This window comes from Rhinichthys klamathensis, unplaced genomic scaffold (assembly GCF_029890125.1).
Source record: "Rhinichthys klamathensis goyatoka isolate OS25496 unplaced genomic scaffold, OSU_Roscu_1.1 h1tg000505l_1, whole genome shotgun sequence".
Classification (NCBI taxonomy): domain Eukaryota; kingdom Metazoa; phylum Chordata; class Actinopteri; order Cypriniformes; family Leuciscidae; genus Rhinichthys; species Rhinichthys klamathensis.
The window spans coordinates 28,919-54,908 of NW_026606986.1; the positions used below are offsets into that span (position 1 = coordinate 28,919).

The 25,990-nt window shown below is 37.0% G+C and overlaps 2 protein-coding genes across 19 annotated transcripts in view; both read right to left on the reverse strand.

Annotated features, from left to right (window-relative positions):
* Positions 1-730: 730 nt before the first annotated feature.
* Positions 731-4,213, reverse strand: ly6pge (lymphocyte antigen 6 family member pge). The gene is made up of 3 exons (XM_056238033.1): positions 3,886-4,213; positions 1,541-1,657; positions 731-1,227 (listed from the first exon to the last, which is right to left on the reverse strand). The coding sequence occupies exons 1-3, from the start codon at positions 3,944-3,946 to the stop codon at positions 1,031-1,033; spliced, it is 375 nt and encodes a 124-aa protein (XP_056094008.1). The 5' UTR covers positions 3,947-4,213; the 3' UTR covers positions 731-1,030.
* Positions 4,214-7,896: 3,683 nt separating this feature from the next.
* The window catches only part of tacc2 (transforming, acidic coiled-coil containing protein 2), a 41,092-nt gene continuing 22,998 nt past the window's right edge, over positions 7,897-25,990 (reverse strand). For 5 of the 18 annotated variants that reach the window (XM_056238054.1, XM_056238044.1, XM_056238041.1 and 2 more), the window contains 17 exons: positions 23,975-24,035; positions 23,623-23,878; positions 22,582-22,631; positions 22,330-22,439; positions 20,836-20,986; positions 20,109-20,243; positions 18,117-18,209; positions 17,277-17,336; positions 16,232-16,297; positions 14,400-14,531; positions 13,747-13,823; positions 11,456-11,499; positions 11,234-11,266; positions 9,240-9,400; positions 8,851-8,957; positions 8,533-8,653; positions 7,897-8,232 (listed from right to left, as the gene is read on the reverse strand). In XM_056238054.1, the coding sequence (XP_056094029.1) occupies positions 8,167-8,232; positions 8,533-8,653; positions 8,851-8,957; positions 9,240-9,400; positions 11,234-11,266; positions 11,456-11,499; positions 13,747-13,823; positions 14,400-14,531; positions 16,232-16,297; positions 17,277-17,336; positions 18,117-18,209; positions 20,109-20,243; positions 20,836-20,986; positions 22,330-22,439; positions 22,582-22,631; positions 23,623-23,878; positions 23,975-24,035 (1,723 nt within the window). In that variant the 3' untranslated portion in view covers positions 7,897-8,166. The remainder of the gene's footprint in view (positions 8,233-8,532; positions 8,654-8,850; positions 8,958-9,239; positions 9,401-11,233; positions 11,267-11,455; positions 11,500-13,746; positions 13,824-14,399; positions 14,532-16,231; positions 16,298-17,276; positions 17,337-18,116; positions 18,210-20,108; positions 20,244-20,835; positions 20,987-22,329; positions 22,440-22,581; positions 22,632-23,622; positions 23,879-23,974; positions 24,036-25,990) is intronic. The other 13 variants (XM_056238045.1, XM_056238049.1, XM_056238042.1 and 10 more) reach the window with 12 other exon arrangements.

Below are 25,990 nucleotides of genomic sequence, written 5' to 3' on the forward strand. Positions count from 1 at the left end.
GGCCGGCTCAGGTGTTCAGGGTGGGCTGGAAATTATTTGGATATCATTTGAATTCCAACATCGTCTCTGTCGTTTAACTGCTTGATGATTGTTGATTTGTTAATTTACAGCGGCACCTTGTGTTAAATAGAGGTAAAGCACTTAAGGGCGTCGAAGGAAACGCTTCATTTTGAATATATTTCAAATAATAATAATCTGAAAATTAAAAAAAAAACGCATTTCACCTTCGTGATAGTAGGCTTATTTATAAGTAAATAATAATAATAATAATTTAAAACTATAAGGAAAAAGCAGTGTTTATTTACAATCAAGCACAAAAGCAGAACAGGCCAGAGAATGTGTATTCTTGCATGTTATCGTCAAGTTCATTTCCATGTAGCCTATGGAGCGACATGAAAATAAAATTACACATTCATTTACAACAGGTTTGAGACTCATCTTAAAACATCTCTTCTCTTTGTTCATAATACTAAAGCGGCTTTTAAACTAAGTTCACCCAAATATAAAAATTCTGGCATCATTTACTCAATTACACAATTGGAGATATCATGTTCAAGCACTTCTGTTGCTTACAAAACAATGAAAATGGTTGTTGACCAGGGACAGCTGCTCAAAAACAGCATTTAACATTTAGGTAAATCGCTTATAGGTAAATAGGAGTTTGGAATGACATGAGGGTGCGCAAATGATGGCAGGAGTTTCATGTTTGTGTAAACTATCCTTTTAATAGAGTTCATTTAGATTAATTCTGCGTAATTAATCAAAGGCTTTCAGCTTTATTGAATTCCTAGAAAGTCTGAAACAATAATAAATACATTTGCTTTATGCAGAGTCGAAATGTGACAATATCTGTGTATGTGAAGTTCTGTGTGTGAGTGCTTTATATGCTCAACCTTAAATGCATTGCAATCACAGTCCCATGGCAGTACACATGCTGACATTTCAACAATCACAGAGTATGCAGAGTTCCGTCAAGTTCCATAATGGCAATGGACTTTAATAGCCAGGTCAGTTCGTCTCTAGGGTAACATTAGTTTGACAGTAGATGCCAGATGAATACCAGAAGGCCCAGAAGGAAGCTGAAGCCCGTGGTGTTTCTGGTGGCGTGTCCTGCCACATTGCAGTCATCAGAGTAGCAGCAGTGAACTTTGACCCCTGGAGCTCTGTAGCCCTGGCTGTTAGCCTGGCTGCAGAAGGATTTGTATGAGCACGACTTCATTACGCCACCTAACAAAGACAAGACCGGTATGAGAGCGTGATTACATATTAATGTGCTTTGATCCTCCTCATAAGGAAGCTGTAGACCTCCTGCTATTTCTAAGCTTGTGCCCAGACAGAGCAGTCTGTCTTCCTTAAACACCACCCTGATCCAGTGCCTCCCCTTAAAACACACGCACAGTCGTTAATGGTTTTTCTAAAGATTTATCCCGCTGTGATTCATCACCTACATCCAAGGAAATAAAAAAATGTTCTCGCCCAGTTTCCTCTCATCCATCCATGCAGGAAGATTAACTATTAACTATGTACCCATTAAACTTACTCCCATGTCCCCGAACAACAGCACACGCATCTGAGTAGCTCGGACACGTTTTGGAGCCCTGGCGATTACAGTCTTCATCTGTAGAGCCCATGCAGGTGTAGCACCTCAGCGCCTCACCTAAAGAAAGACAAAGGGGAGGAATGCAGCTGAATATGAATTTTCCTTAACAAAAAAAAGGCCTAAAGTGTAAGTGCTGATATATACATTTTTATGACTTTTCTTAATCAGTATTTTTGTCTTGTTTTCCAGTAAAAAAATGAAATAGCATTTTTTACTTGAAAATAAAATGTATTATTATTATTAACAAATAATTTATTTAGATTTTGTATTGCTCATTTTATTTAATGTGTATTTATTTGTTAATAGGGTAATAAAAATTATTCAAGATACATTCTCTGAAAACAAGTCTATACATTTCTTTTGTTTTAAGGGTTTTATATTAAAATGTAAAATCATTTATTTAAAATAAAAAGAATAAATTACAATTTTAAAATTGATTAGATACCTCCACACCGTTTTTCTCCTTTGTAACACTATTTTTGTATTTCTTTTTCGACACTTTAATGATCAAAATTGTCCACGTGAACTATGGCTCAGTGCAATGCATGCATGTACACGAATGCCTATAGGCCACGGCTCCAACAATCAAGGCAAATTTCAATCTCCCAGGTGCCATAATAATTTGCATTTGACTAAACAAAGCCTCATATATTTTATTTTTAGTGTGGAGAAGGGAAAATTACACTACTTTACAATGACATACACAGATCTCAATTTCCACCATGAAGCAGCTTTAAGACTGAAGCAAATATGGCATCAACATGAGATCAATAAAAAGAGATAAACATTTTTTATCTAAAATCCCTGCTCTATGAAGTCTATAAACAGAACATTGACATTTCATCCTAGACAGATCTTTGCTTTTGCAAACCCAAGGGAAGTCAACAGAAGTCACAGCAGAGAAACATGTCAGTGTTTTTAACTGTCTTGTAAATGCCCAACAGTATATGTTATGGCTAAGCCTTTTTCATGTGCTTCTTTCTTATCATCTCCTAAAAGTGCTTTTTTTTTAACAAACATCCTTTCAAGTTCAAACCAACAACATCAGACACGCAAGCTCTATGCCAGCATGACTGTAACACCTTCAAAAACAGACATTGCTTTTTAAATCTGCTATGTGTGTTTTAGCACTGCTAGTTCACCCTAAAGACATCCTTCTGCTGCATCTGAGTCACTCTCTTTGATAGCAAAACCTTGAGTTCACAGGATAGACTCAAACTTATTTACTGGCAGGTTATTCGGGCTGTTTGGAATGAACTTTTAAAGTGCTTCTTGTTGAGTTGGTCTCAGTCTCAGAGTCTCAGTCCCTGTTGAATCCTGTACCTGGACTAATCACTAAAGGTATTATTCGTTGTCCTTTAAAAAGTAAACGCACACACATATGAACATTTGAGATAAATCACTGGTTTGGAACTAATGCTGTCTCCTTTATTTTGCCTACACCGAAAACCCTCCGACAGAGGTTAAGAATAAAGTTTGTACATATCATCTGCACACAAAATCCATAACAAGAAAGAACAAGCATACTGTATGTCTCACCTCAGCTTTCACTTGTCAAATATATCCAGACAGTTTCGTATTACAGCACATGTTGGGATATTTCAGCTGTCATTTCTCAAATATACCGGGATAGTTTTGGACTACAATAAAACTATTTTGTTTGTTGGGAGAGAATTTTTTTATAAAATGAATTGCAAGAAAATGTCCAATTATACAGTATCTGAGCCAAATTACCTCCATATACATTTAATATTAGCTTCAATGTGTAATTTTAGTTTAAAAAAAAAGTTTCAAAAAAGCAGCTTTTACTATACTCAATTAACACTTAGGTCTAAACATTTCGCAGCAGATGCATGTAAAGTTTCACTGAAGAATTGTGTTTTCCACCATTACTACTGAAAACGCTGCTGTTTTGGACAGTTCTAAATGCTAAAGTGATTTATTCACTCTTTTTTGGTCGAGCATCCCAAGTAAAATTACGCCACCAGACTTACAAACTCTTTTAATAGCCCTTGATCTGTTTAAGTAATTGATTTGCAACAATTATTTTTTATTAATTTTATTAATTAGTCCTTTAACACCGTCCTCAAGGCCAACAAGATATTCGCAGGCAAAAGGACACTTCAAAAAGGAGGAAATTGGATAATAATTAAAAATGATAAAACTGACAGAGAAGTCTAGAGTAAAAAGCTAATTAGGATTTGTGAGTGTGGCACACATATAGTAACTGAGAGGACACAAGCATAAAACTCTTAAAAAGTAGAAAAGTAAAAACGAGTACTCACTGTGAGCAGCGAGGAGGATGAGGCCCAGGCCCAGCAGCAGGGAGAAGTGGACCGCTCTCATGTCGCTGGTGGTCTATGGCTGTCAGGTTAGCACGATGAAAAGCAGGTTGTTTGCTCTTAAAACCCCTGAGCTTAAGCCCTGCTTTTGGAGAGCTAATACTCAACAGCAGTGAGGACACAAAGATTACCAGCCTTGTCCACTGAGGCCTGTGCTTCTGTCTTAAGATCTGAATGGATTCTCACCATCTTGACTAATCAGAGATGAGGGATCAGTGACTGTGCTCCACCCATACATTATGGGTGTGATACTGCCTCCAGATTTCATTCAGCTAATGCCTCCATGCACAGTGAGTTTATCAGTGACCAGACTCCCTTTGTGACATAGCAGACAGTGATCACAGCCAATCAAACAGTTGATGCAAAGGCTATTTGAATACATGCATGTGGTAAGGGTAACCAAAATTAAACCTTTACACCAAATGTGTAAGTAGATCAGCTTATAATTATATAACCTTCTTCCATTTTTATAACTTCTATTTTTCTTAGTTGTTCTTACAACTATCCTACAACTACTTCCTGTTTTGTATTACTTCTTTTATTACTACACTATAAAAAATTATTGTTGGCGTAACTTAAAAAAGTAAGTTACCTGGTCGCCTTCAAATTTTGAGTTCACTGAGGATACTGGGGATATTGGTTTAATCAACAGAAAAGCAAAATATTATGTTACCTGAACCACATTAATAAAGTATAATTGAAAAAAGAAAAAAAGGTTGATAAATCAATAATTATAAATATAAAGAATATTAATATATATATATATATATATATATATATATATATATATATATGTATATATATATATATACACTCACCGGCCACTTTATTAGGTACCCCATGCTAGTAACGGGTTGGACCCCCTTTTGCCTTCAGAACTGCCTCAATTCTTCGTGGCATAGATTCAACAAGGTGCTGGAAGCATTCCTCAGGGAGTTTGGTCCATATTGACATGATGGCATCACACAGTTGCCGCAGATTTGTCGGCTGCACATCCATGATGCGAATCTCCCGTTCCACCACATCCCAAAGATGCTCTATTGGGTTGAGATCTGGTGACTGTGGAGGCCATTTTAGTACAGTGAACTCATTGTCATGTTCAAGAAACCAATTTGAAATGATTAGAGCTTTGTGACATGGTGGAAGTAGCCATCAGAGGATGGGTACATGGTGGCCATAAAGGGATGGACATGGTCAGAAACAATGCTCAGGTAGGCCGTGGCATTTAAACGATGCCCAATTGGCACTAAGGGGCCTAAAGTGTGCCAGGAAAACATCCCCCACACCATTACACCACCACCACCAGCCTGCACAGTGGTAACAAGGCATGATGGTTCCATGTTCTCATTCTGTTTACGCCAAATTCTGACTCTAACATCTGAATGTCTCAACAGAAATCGAGACTCATCAGACCAGGCAACATTTTTCCAGTCTTCAACTGTTCAATTTTTGTGAGCTCTTGCAAATTGTAGCCTCTTTTTCCTATTTGTAGTGGAGATGAGTGGTACCCGGTGGAGTCTTCTGCTGTTGTAGCCCATCCGCCTCAAGGTTGTGCGTGTTGTGGCTTCACAAATGCTTTGCTGCATACCTCGGTTGTAACGAGTGGTTATTTCAGTCACTGTTGCCCTTCTATCAGCTCGAACCAGTCTGGCCATTCTCCTCTGACCTCTGGCATCAACAAGGCATTACCGCCCACAGAACTGCCGCTCACTGGATGTTTTTTCTTTTTCGGACCATTCTCTGTAAATCCTAGAGATGGTTGTGCGTGAAAATCCCAGTAGATTAGCAGTTTCTGAAATACTCAGACCAGCCCTTCTGGCACCAACAATCATGCCACGTTCAAAGTCACTCAAATCAACTTTCTTCCCCATACTGATGCTCGGTTTGAACTGCAGGAGATTGTCTTGACCATGTCTACATGTCTAAATGCACTGAGTTGCCGCCATGTGATTGGCTGCTTAGAAATTAAGTGTTAACGAGCAGTTGGACAGGTGTACCTAATAAAGTGGCCGGTGAGTGTATATATATATATATATATATATTTGCTATATACTGTATGTTTACTACATCAACTATACCATTAAGCATCGGTTTCTTTCCATGTTCCAAAATTATTTTCATTGTTTGCGTTTATTCTTTCTTCTTCCTTGATTTTTAATAAATTCTAATTCTGAATTCTAATTCTACTACTTTCATAAATTTCTGATCCTTCAGAAATCATTCTAATATGCTGATTTAATGCTCAATTTCAATTTCATTGTCATAATTATTATCAATGTTGAAATATTTCTTGATTTGTTATGTTTTTAAAAGAAGTCTCTTATGCTCATCAAGGCTTCATGACGAGTTATAATGCTGAAAATGCAGATATGCATCACAGGAATAAATTACATTTTAAAATATATTACCATAGAAAACAGTTATTTTAAATTGTCATAATATTTAACATTACTGTTTTTATCAAATAAATGCAGCCTTGGTGAGCATAAGAGACTTTTAAAAACATACAAAATCTTACCGATCCCAAACTTTTGAACTGCAGTGTATATATAAATAACATAATTTTGTTTACTTAAAAAATCAACAATGTTTTAACAAAACAAAAAAAAGTAAGGTCATAAAGAATATAAATATATAATGTATATATATATATATATATATATATATATATATATATATATATATATACACAAACACACACACACAGGCTATATATATTTACCATATTAGCTATACCATTAAGCATCGGTTTCTTTCCATGTTTTAAAATTATTTTCATTGTTTGCGTTTATTCTTTCTTCTTCCTTGATTTTTCATAAATTCTACTTCTACTTTTTTTCCCCCTCACAGACAGTTTGGTTCTGTGCCAGCATGTAATTGCCACTAATATAGCCTGTCTGGTGTGATTTTAAGACCCATCTGCCAGCTAACTAATCCATCTTTTTATGCACATACGTAGGTTCATGTCAGCAAGATTCATTGTTTGTTAATTAACAACATTATTGCTTTTTTAAAATGCCCTAGTGGGAGGCTAAAAACATCTGCTAAATGAATAAATGTAAATGTAATTATTATTGCATCAAACATCATGCCTTTACATTTTGTATAATTACTTTATTTCTATGCAATTTGGGTCAGATAAAGAGAAGAGCTGTATTGCCATCTTTTATTGCACTTTGTAAGCATGTCCTGTATAAATGACAGAGCTTCTGCTTTGTGAAACATCAGCTATAGCAGGACTGAGACGAAACCATTCAGATTAAATTAGCTCAGAACCACTGACAGTAACAAGTGGGTTCTTTTATATATCAAAATAAAATCCAAAAATAAAATCAAACATCAGTGTTGCTAGAAGACAACGAAACAAATGAACAACAAGTATCTACAAAGATACACAAGGAAGCAGATCAAGCTAACAGTATCAAAATCTGCAGTTGTTTTCCTTTACTATATTCAAGTCATTTTTATATTTACAAAACCGTCAAAGCCTACAACATGCATTTTATAATCATGATCATGAATACCACTTTGTGACAACTGAATGATTAATTCATCCGTTTTATATTATATATATATATTCTCTCTTGTCATTTCTGTTTTCAAGTTAAGAAGAGGGTACAACAGGAATCAGTTTAACAGTCGACTCCATCAGCGGTTGTCATGGCATCGACACTCATAACTTCAGACTCACTATAACACATACTCTCTGTCTGTGTGTGTGTGTGTGTGTGTGTGTGTCTGTCTCTGTCTGTGTGTGTGTGTGTGCGTGTGTGTGTGTGTGTGTGTGTGTGTGTGTGTGTGTGTGTGTGTGTGTGTGTGTGTGTGTGTGTGTGTGTGTGTGTGTGTGTGTGTGTGTGTGTGTGTGTGTGTGTGTGTATGTGTGTGTGCGCGTGTGATACAGACTCTCAAAAAAGTCTCTACTAATAGGAAGTACTTTCACAAGACCCTCAACACAGGTAAGTTGGTGTACATTAATACATCAAAATGAAGAGAAAATAATTACAGCCAGAATCTAGTGTGTCCTCCCAGTCGTAGGGACTCCAGTTTATGTGAAGACGTCAGTAGTGTGAGATCCTTTTGTTTAATTGGTTCATTGTTCTGTCCATTAGAAAGAGGAAAAACAATAACGAACCCTTTAGTCTTGCTCCTCTGTCTTTACTCTATTGTCCAGTCATTGTTCTTGTGTCTCTTTGTGGTTTGGACAGAACTCTGTCGATTGGACGGCTAGCTCTTCCCCATCTTGGCAATCAATTCATCACAAATTTTGGTCAGTTCCTCAATCTCTTTGTTCTGTAAAAAGATAAAACATCATGTCAACATCTGAATGTTGGTAAAAAAAAAAAGAAGTCTCTTATTTCACCACGGCTGCATTTATTTGAAAAGAAAATACAGAAAATGCAATCTGAAAATTCAGATATGCATCACAGGAATAAATTGCATTTTAGAAAACAGTTATTTTAAATTGTCATAATATTTAACAATATTATTGTGTTTTTTAACCAAATAAATACAACCTTGGTGAGCATAAGAGACTTCTTTTAAAAACATAAAAAATATATGTTTTTATAAAAAATAAAATAATGAGCAAACCTTTTGTTCCAGTGTGCGCTCCAGTGAGTCCACCTTCATCTGTTCTTTTCTCAGACTGGCCTGATGCGCTGCCTGCTCCTGCTTGGCTTTGGCTCTCACCTGAGAGATGTCAGAGTTCGCCCTGCGGGTGGCACACGGTCAAAGACATGCCGTCATCTCGTATTTCTAAGGACTCTTAAAGAACACTGAGTGCACAGTTTAAGTCTAACCCATAATTTGCCTAACAGTTGTTGTTCCAGGCAACAGAATTCCCGAACAAAGCAAAGCATGTTAAAAACAAATGCATGGATGGACTACCTGTGAAAGGTCTGTACTTACTTATCCAGTTTCTCCTCAGCGTGGATCTTCAAGGCCTGGTAGCGCTGCTCCTCCTTACGGACACGAGACAGGTACTCCTGCGCACATTTCTTCAGCACATCCTCATTCTGATGGAAAAACAAAGAATTGTAGTGAGTAAATTACTGATAATAATGATTAATAATGTTAACCAACCACCATAGTAATTTAGGCATTGTTTTAGATAGCTTGCATTCAGTTTGGCTCCATTTTTGGTAATGTAATGACCACAATCTCTTATAAAATCAAGTCCCGACCTACATTTTTCTCACTGAATATTCTGTTTTGCTCGGAAATACATCACAATACAGAACTGCATAGTAATGCACAATGTCTTTAACCTTTAACAATCTCAGTGCAAAATGACTTACTTTGCGGAAGCCTTCCAAAACATCTTTCATCTTCTCGTAGCGCCGGAACAAGTCAGCAAGAGATTTCTCCACAGAGTTGAGATCAGCTAAAGCCTGGTCTTTCTCCAGGATCAACTGTTGGATAGTGTGATGAGACAAAGTCTTCTCCCTCTGTTCACCCTCTGAGTCATACACACAAACACAAAAAAAAACATTATAGGTATATTATACGATACTCAACCACACAATACACTCAAACAGATGTGCAAATCTGCTTTTGGATGAGGCAGAGGTTAATTTTACGGTCCTCTGAGTATTTCAGATGTGATGTTATACTCTACACCACTATGTCTACATCTTTGATAATGACAAATGAAAATGCAGATTTCGACCCTGCATCTTTGTGATGCATGCAGACAACACACACGCACGCACACACACACTCAATGATGGGCAAACCACTGAAACACGGTGAGAGATGAGAAGACCTTTCAAAGTCTTACTTAGCACAGGACTACTGAATGATTCATTTTAATGAACTTGATAAAAAAAAACTGATTCACTGTTTAAAGGGATAGTTCACCCCAAAAATGAACATTTTGTCATCAGTTACTCACCCAAGTTGTTCCAAACCTGTATGAGTTTCTTTCTTCTGTTGAACACAAAATACTATATTTTAAAGAGTGTTTGTAATTTTCTTTTGTGTTCAACAGAAGAAAGAAACTCATACAGGTTTGGAACAACATGAGGGTAAGTAAATGATGACACAATTTTCATTTTTGGGTGAACTATCCCTTTAAACTGATTCATCGCTCAGTTGTGTGTCTGGAACTAAATTCCCGAACTTTTATTGGAGTTAAATATATATTAGTCTATCACATGTTTCTAATCAATTATATAAAACGTATTCTATTTTTATTCGTTTAGTTTGAATGTACGCTACCATTTAAAAGTTTAGGGTGAGTATTGGTTTTTTTTTCTAAAAGAAATGAATACTGTACCTTTATTCAGCAAGGAAAAATAAATTGATCAAATACAATAGATTCAAAAGATTTATATTTCAAATAAATGCTTTTCTTTTGAACTTTCTAAAAAAAAAAAAAAAAAAAAATCACAACACAAAAATATTTAGCAACTGTTTTCAACTGTGATGATAATAATAAGACATGTTTTTTTTTCTAAATGGTAGCTTGATTGTACTTAGGCTACTTTAAATGTAGTGTATGTAAATGTACTTTAGAAAAGTACAGTATCAAAGTAGCTTCCCCAACACTGATGAGCTGGCGATGGAAGAAGTTTGAGAATAGGCCTACAAAAAGACCTGAAGAGCAAAAACAGATGATGCTAAAAGGAGAGACACAATATCAGGCTATAGAAAGAGAAAACTCTCCTTGTCCGTCACTATCAGATGTGGTGGATTCAACACAAACAATGAAAATAAAGAGTTGCTGTTACTTACCAGGCATGCCTGAGTGATTTATCAAATATTTATGGGGGACAGAGGGAGCAAAACAGAAAGAAGGGACGGCATTAAGTCAAGCCAGCAGGGTGGGACACGTGAGCGAGAGAAAAGCGCGTCTCAAACATGGGAGGATTTTGAAATGAATGAAAGTGTCATGGAAGAAAGGTGATGAAAGCCAGAAAAGTGGCCAAGAAAACTGAACCAAGGAAAAATAAATTATTCAGAAGGTACATAATAGAAAATAGTGAAAATAAAATCAAGTGGAATATTAAGGATGGTATTTTATCACGAAGAATGAAAAAAGGTAATGAAAATATTTTTTTCTTTGTGCAAAGAGAGAAAAGCATGTCAAGGTTAAACCAAGATCCCAATCTGAATATGTAAGAATGCACACAGCCTATAGTATTTACATAGACGTAAATACTGAAGAGGAAAAGAAATTAGATTAATTTGTCAGTGAGTGGGTGAGGCCTGTTTAAGCAGAAGCATGTTTAAGTTTTCTGAGTAATGTGGAATATACAGGGAGACATGAAGGTTTGTGCTTATAACTGACCAGTGTTTGGGTCCGTAGGCACGAAAGATTTGTCTGCAAATTAAATGAGAAATTAACAAAAATGTGTTGGATATGTGTGTTGGTGTGGCATGACTGGGAAAGGGCTGTGGCTGTTCATTTATAGCATTGTAGCACAAGAAAAGCACAGATAAATAGGACTGAAAAAGATCAATTAGAAATCCCCAGGAGAAGATGAAATCATATTTAGCAATCAAGACTCACCAATCATCTCTGCAATGGTCTTTTCATACTCCATAACTATCCTCCTGTGAAGAATAAGCAAAAATCAGATCAGATCCTTTTAAGAATATTGTTTCCCATAAAAAGCTCTAAATAAATCAAATAAGCTGTGTGAATTTTCACAAATAAATGTATTAAAAATGCATATATATCTGTAGTGTAAAAAAGATCCTGTATTCAGAGGAATAAAATAGGACTGATGTACACCACCGTTCAAAAGTTTGGGGTCAGTAAGATTATTTTAAAAGAATTGAACACTTCTATGCAGCAAGGAAGAATACAATTGGACAAAAGTGACAGTAAAGACTTGTACATTGTTACAAAAAAATGTAACTTCAAATAAATGCTATTCTTTTGAACAAAAATGTCTCATGGTTTGCATAAACATATCAAGCAGCAACTGTTTTCAACATTGATGAGAAGAAGAAACATATCTTAATGCACCAAATCAGCATATTAGAATGATTTCTGAAGGATCATGTGACACTGAAGACTGGAGTAATGATGCTGAAAATTCAGCTTTGCCATCCAAGGAATAAATTACATTTTAAAATATAATAAAATAGAAAACAGTTATTTTAAACTGTAATAATAGTACACAATATTACAGTTATTATTGTATTTTTGATCAAATAAATACAACCTGTTAGCATAAGAGACTTCTTTTAAATAAACGTAAAAAAAATTCGACCCCAGACTTTTGAACTGTATAGCGTAATCCAGAAACCATATGTCCTAGAGTCCAATTAAACCGGGATCTGTTTCAGATGATCCAATCACAAGTGGCTAGCATTAAATACAAGTGTAAGCAGGATCCTAAATGTTTTGTGATCTGATCACTGAAACTACATATAGATGCAGAAAATGGGGTTGGGCTTCATCATACAGGTACTTTCGCTAAAAGAACTCAAAATGTATAGAAGGGGGAAATGTGTGCCATTTTTTGCACTTTCTTTCTGTTTCTTTCTGTTCTCTTTGTGATTTACCAACATGCAGTAACACACTGACATAGTGAGTGACACATGTATTCACGAAGTCAGAGACCCTCCCCTCGAAATCCGATCACAAGTGGTCAGTTTGAGACACATTACAACCAGATCTATCTTGGCTGACCACTTGTGATCGGATCACCCCAGACGGATGTTAATACCAGATGTAAACAGGATTTAGAACTGCATTTGAAAGTGTCCCAAATTGGATGTCAAACAATCCTAATTAGTGTTTTTTTTTTCTGTTTGCACGTATGCCGAAAGATCCGCTCTTTCCCAGATGTCAGTAAAAAACGTACGTAAATGTAAATGCAACTTAACAGCACTGACAACAATACATGCTGAGGTGACAATGACATTAAATACTTCTAAACAAAGTTGATTACATGAAAGGTCAGGAAATTGGCCTTTGTTATGTCATGTGTTTGACTACTAGAATTCGGCTGAAAGAAAAGCAGGTTGCCGGCACAGTAAGCAGATGGATTAGCTACGTCTTTCCTTAGCCTCTTAGGCCTTCCTTATCCTGAGCCCAATCAGGCTAATGCACTAAGCTCCATTCTTATCCACACTAACAAGGCCCAGTCCAGCTGGCTGGAATCCTCAACCCTCCCCGATTACCTTGTTCACTTTACCCCTTGAAAACAAAAGGACAGCTTTAAAACATGTCCTGTTCTTTCAGCTGTCTTGTGAATTAGACAACACTGAATTTTCTTTAATAGTGCAATGAGGTGATAAAAAGCTTCAACAATGCTGAACATGAACTGTGTAAAATGACTATCAACTGATTTAACCTCTCATTTAAAAGCTTCTAAAGCAAAAACTAATATAAACCCCCTTAAAATGGCAGTTAATTGAGTGACAAGACAGATACACGTGTTTTCCAAATGGTTTAAAAAACAAAACTACATTATCTTTCATCTATTCCCCCTCTTCTCCTGCCCCCACATCTGACGCATTAAGGCCTTCTTTAATTGGCTTTCTACTTACGCTAGACTTCAAAAAACAACAGGAAACAGATAAACAGATTGAGAGGTGGACTGAGGTTGATGCAGTGCTGTAAGCAGAGCCTTGCCAGGTTTAATGCACGGGGATTTTAAATTATGACCTGAGGGGTGTCATATCAGCTACGGAACATAAGTAGTGAAAGGACGTTTTGGACACTTATTGATTGGAAAAGTATTGAGAGGACAGGAAGTGATGGGAGAATGAAATGGTCGGGAAATGACGCTTCACTCGTCACATCTCACAAGGGCACAGGAATCTTTGTTCTGTGAGAACACCCACCTCATCTCCTCCACCTCCCGCCTACTCTCCTCATATTTTCTCTTCCATTCCATGGCTTCTTTCTCTTTCAAAACAACCTGAAATAAGAATAGCATAACTTCACACAAATGAGCCTTTCACAATTGAAATGGTTAAATCAGTGTCATTCTGATGTTTCAAACTAAAAATCTTCTTATATTAAATAATAATATTCGGCAAGTTCGGCGAGTTATGAGAATGAAACCGGTTTGAAAAAAAAAATCTGTGGAGAAGTAGCGACAGATCTTTTCGTCCTTGTTGTGAAGTACAGCCGAGTGTAATGGTTTAGGGACTTGGTTCTATCCATCGTTTTCATTTAAAGCTGACTTTAAATCTTCTGAAGTACAGAAAACATACTCTCTCATCACTCCAGTTAATATACATGAACTTCCCTCAGACTCTGAAACCAAGCACAGCATTATATGACTGTACAGAGCTCATGAATATTCAATAACATGATGTGTGCATTCAAACAGTTTATGATTTGTTGTCATCTTAGCAGAGCCTAATTTCACACTTTTTAACTTTAACAATTCAGATTTTTTTTATACAATGTGAAATGAAAACACTAAGATTTTCCTCCCACAATAGTCTATTTATTGTGGAGTGGCGTCATGCAATGGGTGAGCATATACCTCTTCTCGGGCGATGCCCAGAGAGTGGTCCAAGTCATGTGGCAGATGAGGGCTTTCCCCTTCAATGTATGATGCTCGGGAATAGAGGGAGCTCTTCGAAACGCCACTGTCCCCCGGTGAGGCCATTTCTCTCTGATGCCAAGGAGAGAGTTGTGAAGAAACCGTTAAAAAACCTGTGAGTATATTTCTGTACAAGAATGTTAATTTCACACATCCTGGAGGGAAGCAGTGCATCAGCTACAGGTTCTACTCAGCAAAGCCATAATGCCATGGAGAGCAGGCTCTTTGTTTGGGTTTCAAAAGCCTCCAGCAGTTTGCGAAAGGCCTGCTGCATTCAGCTGGGATGTTATGATTGACAATCCCCAATGTGAGATGGGTGTGAAAAGCTGTTTGTCATGAAAAGATAGCGGCTTTGACCGAATCCGGGTCAGGAAGTGAATGCTGTCAGATGAGGACTGCAGGAGTACAGGTTGTTTGGTAATTGGAGATAAAAGTTGATGATCCATTTTGAATCAAAGACAAATAAATATCCTTAAAATAAATAAAACTAAAGCATGTATCTGGGTAGTTCATGCAACCAGCCACTAACAAGCTCAAAAGTCTGTATTGGACAATTAAAAAAGAAACACGCTATTTTTTTATTATTATGTCCTATGGGAAAAGACTATACAAATTTCCACTTTCAAATATGAATCTACTGTAATTTAATTTTAATATTACAATAAAATGTTTATAAATGTACCATTTTTAGATGGTAATTGTATCCTCTTTATAGCCAGTGATGGGGTGTTGTTAGTGAATAATCATCATGTTTAGCCCTTAAACCCACTTGCTGATTAAAGCTGATTAATTCTTCCTAGCAGAGCTGGATTAGGAGATTAATTGAGTTTGACTCTTATACGAGGTAGGGGGCCGCGTGTTAGGGTACAAATACAGAATGCCCATCACATAATGTTTGGTCTGAAAGAAGCATTTATGTCTAATACCATTTATTGAGAATTATTGGGCTGCACTCAGATCATGGAGGGGGGCACATAGTACGGTACATACGGTACAACACACAAATTGAGATTACAAACCTGAAACGAAATTTTGAAAATTAAAATCAAAGTCGGAGTATTGATCTTGTGGTCTTGGATCTCTTATGACTACATAAATTAAACATGGTCTGGAGGGGCCTAGTTTTGGTATTGACTCCAACTCATCGATTTTCCCAATAATCAAATTCTGCACTGCATAATCTAATCTATAGCAACTCCTTGAATGTGTGATCCAGCCCAAGAGAAAAGCATGTTGGTCATAACCAATTATAAACACAGTCAGCAGAGGGTGAGAAATGAGGCAGAGGAATAACTCTAAATGTAAATGAGAAACAAAATCATTCTAATTGAATATTGACAAGACAGAGTTCAGTAGAGCAGTGGGGTTGTGATGTAATCCTGTCATCTTCAGAGCAGCTGTATATGTATTTGCATGAATGATAAATTATCACTAACGACAAGAAAAGGTATTTAAAAAAAGAGAACACCCTGGAGAATGTGCTGAGGCAGCATGTGAAATGTGTCTGTGGGACTATTTCAGGAAGAGCGTTATCTAAAAATGTATGTTAAAATACTGAATATTTTAAGAAGATCATCAATTCAGGCTAGCCATCACTAAACCTCATTACTCCATAATTCAGCTATATAATATAGTGTCACTCTTTTTATATATGAAAGTACTCCATAATCCTCAAATGTATCAGTACTATGCCAAAAATACTTTTGATGCATTAAAGCTCAATTCTATTTTGGAAATGAAGTCCAGAGGTTATTCAGGGGCAGAAACTATACCTGTGGAATGCGGGACGTCCTGTGACAGAGTTTGCTATCTGTCTGTGTGGATTTTCCTGCAGCTTTCTACAAAAATAACCACACTAGGTTTGACAGAGTGAGACAAAACCAACTATTATTTAGAAAAAAGCTGAGATCTATACAGTACAATGTTATGTGGATACTGGAGAGTCATTTTAAATGTGTCTGGAAAATGAGTTAGAGTTGATGTGTTTTTAATATGTAGGTGACTGACTTTTTTAGATTCTAATTTGAGGTTAGATTTTGCTGTTCCTTGTTTTAAAAAAATGAACTCTGAAAGGGCAAGAGCAGCACACCCATGATATCTTGGTTTACTGTTTGGTCAAAGTTTTTTAATATTTTAAAATGAAGTCTTATGCTCAACAAGGCTGCATTCATTTGATTAAAATACAGTAAAACGGTAATATTATGAAATGTGATTACAATAAAAAAAAAACGGTTGTCTATTTTTTAATAGTTTTTATTTATTCCTTTGATGGCAAAGCTGAATTTTCAGTGTCACATGATCCTTCAGAAATCTTTTCAAAAATGGAGATTTGCTGCTCACATTTCTTATTATTATCAATGTTGAAAATATTAAGTGTTGCTTAATATATTTGTGGAAAACTTTCAGGATTCTTTGATGAACAGAAATTTCAAAAGCACCACAATTATTTTACAAATCATTTGTAACAATGTACAAGTTTTACTGTCACATTTAATCAATTCAATGCATAGTTGCTGAATAAAAGTAGTGTATATACAAAAATTCTAAATCAGTTTTTTGCAGCAAAAATCTAAACACACTTAAAACAGGGTATTTGGTTTTAAGAATGTTTAGATAAAACAACAAAAATACTGACCAATAAAATGATTTTTGTAGTTAACAGAGAGGATAGGAGAAGGATGAGATGCTTTCTGTCTGTAGACCTATTTTTCTGACTAATGGTGGTTTAGTCTAATGGTGGTACAGGGACAATGGGATTAGAATATACGGACTAGACCTAGTTAGAATTTTAGAGGGATCGTTTTCTGTCCTTCTTACTTTAGCCATGTGGGAACCGTTGAGATTCCAGCGGCGTGGGCTGGGCTTCTTGAGGCGAGACTGTGAAGCGTGCAAGACAACATCATGAGAATGGAGCGGGAAGAATATAAGGCGTCGTGTTAGGGGTTGTAGTATGTATGTGTGCATGTTTGTGTATACCAGATTAGTCTGTTCATTCCATTTCCTGTACAAATGCTGAGACTGTGGTGACAGTCGCTCATCCAACATGACTGAAAGCAGATCTGAGCTAAGCTTTATGTGAAGCCACGCCAGCGGCCTCAGACCAGGCATACAGGTGATCCGTATGCTCACTGTATTCCAATGAGTTAGTGTAAATTAGTAACAAATCGAAACCAGGAACCAGCATGAATGTGACAAGGAATTCAGCTTACAATGTTTTGCTTAGGAAAAGCATATAAATGATGAAATCTACAAATCATTCAGATTTGAAGTAATAATACATAGTTTAAATACAGCATTAATTTCCAAGTCACATTGACCTTTGTTTCTATGGATCTCCTGTCCAGGCGAACATGCGGGATTGTCACAAAGCCCTGGGAGAAACACACCTCTTTTTGTGCAAAAGGGTGCTGGATTGGGAAAAAGGAGCACCAATCGAGGGACAGGAGCTGGGTTAGAGAACCGAGGGGGGGTGAGATGTCACGTCCACAGTATGGTGAGGTAGTTTATGGGTAGGTACTCACACTCATACCCAAGGGTGCAGTCAGGGGGCTCAGTTCAGGGAGTATATTGCATACACACACACACACACACACACGTGCTTGCACACACACACGCGCGCGCTCACACACACAGGCACGGGCTGGTTCAGCGCAATACCTGAGGGGACACAGTGGACAAAGTAGGGCTCTGAGAGATGCTTTTGGCTACCTGTAGAGCCTCTATCCTCAGGGCTGCGAGCACCAGCTCCTCCTGGGCCACAAGGGAGGGTGGGGGGAGGAAAGGGGGAGTGACCCATGGAGTGGGGGCAGGGGTAAGGAGGAGAAGAGGGGTTAGAGTTGTACTAGCCTCACTCAAATACTAAACCTGAAGGGGGAAAACATACATATACTGTACATACACACAGACACACATTTTACTATGAACATTGTGGATGTGGTGAGATCCATCCATCCTTTCCAAGTTTATTTCAAGTGTGTATTTTTAAAGGGATAGTTCACCCAAAATAAACACAAAAGCTATTTAGCAGAATGTCTGAAGAGCTGCTCTCTTCCATATAATCATAGCGAATGGGCACCAGAGGCTTCAAGCGGCATAAACAAAAACCATAACAGCAACAAAACGGTAGTCTATATGACTTATCATATTACTTAAGAAGACTTGAAGGTTTTTTTAAACGTTTTTTGAAAGTCTCTTATGCTTACCAAGGCAGCGTTTATTTGACCGAAAAATACAGTAAAAACTGTAATATTGTGAAATATTAATACAATTTAAAATAAATATTTTCTATTTTTATATATTTAAAATGTAATTTGTTCCTGTGATGGAAAAACTGACTAGTCAGCAGTCATTACTCTAGTATTCAGTGTCACATAATCCTTCAGAAATCATTCTAAATCAGAATCTGATTTGGTATTCAACAAACATTTCTTCTTCTTATATTATTATAATATTCTTATATAGTATTTTTGTTGAAACCATGATACTTTTTTTTTATGAATGGCAAGTTTAAATAAAGCAATTATAAAATAGAATTTTTTTTTTGTAATGATGTAAAAGTATTTACTGTCACATTTTATAAATGTAATGCATCTTTGCTGAATAAAAGTAATTTATTTAAAATAAAAATCATACTGACCCAAACTTTTGAACAGTAGTGTACTTTATGGTCCATTTTTAACATTTTGGAGCTTAACAGCCCCAGTTCCCATTTACATAAGAAAGTAAGGCCCTGTTTACACTTGTTATTAAGATGCGTTTTGGGCGATCGGATCACAAGTAGACGAGGGAGACACATACCCGTTTACACCTGGTGTTTCGTCTCTTTTGTCCACTTTCAACCACTTCTGTCCTGATTTCTTTGAGAGGAGTGTCTATGGGCGGGTAAATGTATGGCCTTATTTAGATCTTTCAATCTATTAGAAAAAATAAGCTCATGCAATTTACATATGAACACGTCCGGAGACGACAGAAAAACACACTGAGAGCTGCAGCTTTCGTTTCTCCGCTGACAGCCGCAAGACCACACCGAACGCCATGAGTGAGTGTTAGACACCAGGAATGGTGAGAGAATATTTTGTGCTTGGTACGTTTTTCATCTTCAAAACAAACTTGAGTCTCCAGCCAACAAATTTTAAATCCTAGAATTTTATGGCTAGCGCGCTTCCCATAATATTTGCGCATTAGAGGTTAGGGTTAGTATGCGGAGAGCTGAGGGTCTTTTGTGGCAATTCAAACACATTCAACCACATGAGCGTTAACGCTATGAAAGCAATCCAGTCGAATGCGACCTACCTCTGGAAGTGGTCGAAAGTGGACAAGCTAAAAAAGTTTTAGACCCCGTTTACACCTGTATTTAGCGTCGTCCACTTGTGATCTGATCGACCAAAACGCATCTTAATACCAGGTGTAAACAGGGCTTAAGTAATACAGGTTTGGAACAACATGAGGATGAATAAACATGAATTTTTGGTTGAACTATTCCTTTAACAATTCCTGACCCCAGCACTAGGGGCAGACAAGGTACATGAAAAACTGGAGGGACAAACAAACACAGTGAAACAAAGCTGAGTGAGGACACACACACACACATAGAAGCAAAGGCCCAGGGGAGAAGAGGTAGTGGGCACAGGTAGGCTTCTCTCTACACACCTGCAGTTTTTGAGCGAAGGCAGTGGGGTTGGTCTCTGCCAGATCAGGCTCCAGGTAGCTGAGAGGGGTGGGTGAATCAGACAGCCTGTCTAAGAGGGGCAGATCTGAGGGGTCCATGGGGCCCTGGATGGGGGACTGCATTGGGAGTGAGAGCAGAAGAGGGACAAGAGGAGTAGGAGGTGCCTGGGTGTCAGTGAGGCAGTGCAAGTTTGTATTTAGCCTAGTGCATCATAACACATCTATGATGGGTTTATGAAGCCTATGAATAAACAATATGCAGTACTGATCCAGGGGGGGAGATCCTGATTAATATAAGAAACATGCTTAGCAAAATAATGTTGTCTTAAAGGGATAGTTCACACAAAAAAAAGTTTGGCCATTATTTACTATTGTTCTAAATGGAAAACAAATTATTATATAGTAAAGAGGACAGTGTACATTCTTCACATAATTGTCTCCTCTTGTGTTCTACTGAAAAAAATAACAGCATACGAGTTTGGAAACGAGGTTGAGTAAATAATGTAAGAATTGGTTTATTCCTTTATAAAGGATGCACTGTCCCTTTAAGACTGAAAAGAAATAAAATAAAAATAAACCCATCTTCACACATTTGTGGTGTAATTCATGCATTTTGATTGTAAGAATACACATTATCTGAACTAATGAAATAAACACACTCTTGAAGGTGCAGATTTTATTTTTCAGTGCTTGACTGGTTTACACTTACCACTCCATCTCTCTCGTTGCTCTGCGTTCGACTCTGAGACTGACTGTCCCTCTTTCTGCTTTTCTCTGAGGCCATGGGGTCACGAGCGCCACGAGGTGGCAGCACAGGTGATTTCCCCTGCGAGATCTGAGCCTCCATCTCCTCAAAGCTCCTGTAAAGTGTCAGACCAATACAATTAAACACATGAAATACAGTCAAAGAGGACACATTGTTCTCACCCCATGAGAATTGAGTTTTGTGGCTCTCAGTTTATGGATGATGGTGGTGTAGTCTACGTGATACGCAAGTATACGCCGTATACCCACTAGAAAATGTCAAGGATTTCCGTATACCCACTAGGAAAGGCCAAGGATCTCCGTATACCCACTTAAAAAAGCGCGAGTATTCGTAACAACATCGTTTTGTGACAGAACTTTCATTCATAAATTCACCCCGCCGTCTGTGTTTGCGCAGCCGATCGAATCGCGGAATCCAGTCACAAATGTAACTTAGCCTACTGTAAAGCGGAATGTTATGGAATTTTTCTCTTATTGCTCTGATTTCAGTGATTCCTAATGATGGCCTCTTCTGTTCTCACGAATGTAGTGAGAGGGGGCCTTTGGGTGATAATTTACTGTGGTTGGGAGTCAGTGGAGGTAAGGAAAAGCAGGTGGTCAAGGGGTCATCTTGAGCATTTGTACTTTATAGCCTAAAGGGTTAAGGGGGCATTTACCTCTCAGGGCCAGGAAGAAATAGAAAAAAACAAAGTATATCTCTCCTGTGAGGGGAGGGCAGAAATAAGGCCTTGGAGGACACAAGATATAAAAAAGACAGACACTGCTTCTCTTTATCTCTCCTCACTGACTCACGGATGTGTATTGGTGACGAAGATCTCTCTTGCAAGAGAATAAATACTTTATAAACTATTAAATTGGACTCAGAGTGTCTCTTACTCAGTGATGATGTTTGTTGGACAGGAAAAAGCCACAACAGGAATTTGGCCATTTTTGAAAGAATAAATCAAAAGTAGGGATGTACAACGAATCAAATAATAATAAGTAATATCACAGTATACTCACTACAAAAAACTAGACTACACCACTGGATGGCTTTAAGGGCATCTATATGAAAGTGCACTTGTAAAAACTGACAAACTTCACCTTTAGCAAAAACAGAGATAAATATAAATGGCTGTGACTTTTTGCCAACAAAATGGTGCAGTTGTCATCTAACAGCAGATGCTAACTTCCTGTTTGAATAGAAAATATGTCAACACAGAAAAGAAAACTATGCCTATCAAGTCATTCATTGCATATTTTAAGTAATATATGATTGTGTGTGTGTCCTGGTTATGGCAATGTCCAAAATCCTTTTTTGGGGAAATGTTAGGGGATAGAATATACACTTTGTACTGTATAAAAATAATTATCTCAATAGAATGTCCCCATAAAACATGAAAACCCAAAGTGTGTGTGTCTGTGTGTGTCTGTGTGTGTCTGCGTGCGTTTAGTTTACCCGGTGCAGGGGGAGTTGGGCTCTGAATCGTGCATGTTGGAGGTCTTCTTTGGACTGTCTGTCACGGAGTCCAGTTTCAGATAAAGTGATGGTTTCTTCACTGAGAGAGGCTGTAAATAAATACATATATGCACTCACATAAATACAAAGGTCTGACTGTAATCTAACATTATTTTGGTGTTTGTCACACACACTTGTTTTTTTGGCAACTGCCCCAAGTTTAGTACATCTATAGGTCAGGTAGATACTCACAGGTGCAGAGGAGCCAATCTTTTCCATGTATTCAATCTCATAGTCTGTAACTGCAGAGAAGGGAAAACGAGTCATATATAACAGGTTCAATGTTTTATAAAGATTATATTAGGAATTGAAAATAATATAAGGCTTCCAAAGAATATTCTTTCTATGTTGATCATCAGTTAACAGACTGACAGAACCAACATGAGAGTGGCACTATAATTCATCTGCTTCTGTACCAATGACCCAGTTATATTCAGGCAGAGTGCCTCAGGGCCCAAATGGTTCCCTATAGGTCAAAGGCTAATAAAACGGGTCAGTGTGTGGTCATTTGGGGTTCCAGCCAAACTTGGATCACGTGGAAAATAATCTGATGGGTGAATATCACAAAAACATTTTACCCCAAAATCAAAAGAAAATAAATACTTTTGACATTTTTAGGACCATTTTTATTATTTTGCATTTTGACATTGTTTTTGAAATTGAAAACATTTTCCCACCAAATTCTCATTAGTACAATGTAACCAGACATTTTCAATGTTAATTCTTATTAAATTGTCATTTCTGCAATACAGTAGTTTATTACTGTAATAAAATTATTTAAAATTATTATATTATAAAAGGCTTCGCGTCGTGGCCACATTACCACCTTGGTTGTGCATTATTTTTCTAATAATTCACATTATAAACATACTCTGTCTGTGTGTGTGTGTGTGTGTGTGTGTGTGTGTGTGTGTGTGTGTGTGTGTGTGTGTGTGTGTGTGTGTGTGTGTGTGTGTGTGTGTGTGTGTGTGTGTGTGTGTGTGTGTGTGTAAAGAATTGGGATGTCACTATGCAAAAAAAATCTTTGAGCATAATATAATTGATAATAATAAACTTAATATAATTGATAAAATAAAATAAAATAAAAAAACTTGATGTTTACTCTGAAATCAATACTGTACTGACAGTCTCATTCTTACTCTTTAAAAATATCTATGTAAAGTAATGTAGGACCATGGACACAATCCTTGACTCATGATTAGAAATAAAGTAGTGACTCTTCCCCTCTCTCACCGTCACTCGGTGCAGGCAAACTGTTCTCGTTGACAAAAGCTGTGAAGTCTGTTGGCTGCGGGAAGTCTTGGAGGTCAGAGGTCAGCTCCACCTCTACATCATGTCTAGTCCATTTCTGATTGGTGGAGGAAGCCAGTTTCTCCTCATCTGTGGCGTGATCTTGTGAAGGGTCAGGATTGGCATTGGGCGAGTGCTCCTGCGGGTGATGATGTGTGTGTGAAGTGGAGGGCGAGAGTGGAGAACACACAGGACAACACTGTTATGATATGAGGTGACAGCAAAAAAAGAAACAGATAATCTTCAGACTGTATGACTGTACTGTAGGTGAATGTGCGCTCATGTCTTAACTTACTTGTGCAGATGGCTCGGTAATCTGAGTCCTCTTTGGAGACTTCTTCACTCTGAAAGTACTACTGTTTAAGAAAACAAGACAGAAGTAATGTTGTTAGTTTTTAAAATATCAATTTGGAATAAAAGACATAATTTTTCATGTGTCCATTTACTGTGTCCTGTCCAACCAATCAGAATATGAATCTTTTAAAAACCAAACTGTGTGCACACCAACCAACCTATGTATTAAACACAGCAGTTTTTAGTTTTTTTTTTTTAAAGACAGGAAGACACTGTACAGATAACGTTCTATTGAGTAAAAGTTTTAGTTAAATAATACATACCTGTTGTGTTGTTCTGATAAATGTTTTAGAAAACCTTTTGACAATGCAAGTATACTGTAATTCAACCAGTAAATGATGGTGCTTATTATTAAGGATTAAATCTCATCAGTTAAGATCTTACGAGTGCACAATGAAATGGATTATTCAGGGCTTACATTATGATTTACTCTTCTATTAGTGTTGTATATGAATGTTATATTAGCTTCTTTTTTTTGTGAATTGTGTTTTTAATAGTAAACGTTCTCCTTTGCTATAATGCCATTTTTATGCCATGTTTTTTTTCTACTCACAAATTGAACCATGGCAGGAAATTAAAGACATATAGCTATTAGTGATGAATTGGAAATATGTCTTGCAGAAGCATGATGATTATGCAGTAAAAATGTGTGCTTTTGAATTAGGAAATAGATACAAAAATAGATACTCTGCCTTAACACATTCACAGCTAATACTAATCCCTGTTGCCCCTGATAAATTGCTCAATGACCTTAGAAAATGACACATGTAACAAGTTAACAGACTTATATCAGATCCTATTATGTTGCTGTTGTTGACCTTGTTCCCATTTCAAAGTGTAACTGTGATGTAAATATTTAATTTCAGCAGTATTGTTGAAACTCAACCTGTAAAATCTGAAAAGACATCTGTGTTGAAAAACAAAGTTGAAAACAACCTTGAATTGTGTGAGAACTACGGAGGGAAAGTCTGCAGCTGAGAAATATATATTAGATGAATTAATCTGAAACTTAAAACTGCTCCCAAATAGCTGCATTAATGAATCGGGGTGTGCAGCGGGTCTTACACAAGAAAAGAATGTCTCGCTCAAGTGCGCAAAAAAAGATTCACTTGTCAACTTTTCAGGTCAAAGTTTCTGCTTACACGTAATAAAACCTGCAATGTTTATTTTCCACCAGTGTGTTAACCACTACTAAGGAGGGAAGCTCTCTGAAGGATAAAAATCTCTGAATTGAGTCTCTGTCTGGATAAGGAATTCGTTCAGAGATTAAGAGATAAGATGTCAGCCTTCACATCTAATTCATTGGAAGAAGTGTAGTCAACAAAGCTCAAATTGGATCACGTGTACATTGTAAGCAAAATCAGACAATGTTTTCTAGACTAAGTGTTCTGGCCTTGTGCACATTTGCACATCAGAACTTGTCCTCTGCCCATGTTCCTGGAATCGACTGCACTTATTGGGGGGGTCCACTAGATGGCAACACGTTCTCATTGGATAATATCAGGCATGGAGCAGAGGAAGGACTGACTAAGAATGATGTGAAATCAGTCGTATGTATCGAAATGAATGATTAAAACAAAACATTAAAATTGATGGTGAGCTCATGAGTTAAAACATGTTAAAATGACATTTTATGTTAATCTATATTATTACTAGGGGTGTAACGGTACACAAAAATCACGGTTCGGTACGTACCTCGGTTTTAAAGTCACGGTTCGGTACGTTTTCGATACAGCAAAAAGAAAGAAATGCCAGAGAAATTTCTTATTTGTTAAAAGAAAAAATATTTTTAAATAACTGAGTTTTCCTACATCTTGAAACTTTCAGGTTTATAAATGGGGGTAATCTTTGAAGGATGAACAAATAATGTTTTGGTCATCACATTAAAAATAACATTTAAATATATATATATTTATTTATATTTTATTTGAGTTTTGAAGAGCTGGAAAAAGATGTG

Coding starts and splice junctions, on each gene's coding strand:
- ly6pge (XM_056238033.1), bottom strand. CDS start 3,946: ATGAGAGCGGTCCACTTCTCCCTGCTGCTGGGCCTGGGCCTCATCCTC. Junction 1,658..3,885: donor CATCCTCCTCGCTGCTCACA/GTGAGTACTCGT, acceptor GTCTTTCTTTAG/GTGAGGCGCTGAGGTGCTAC. Junction 1,228..1,540: donor TGTTGTTCGGGGACATGGGA/GTAAGTTTAATG, acceptor TGTCTTTGTTAG/GTGGCGTAATGAAGTCGTGC.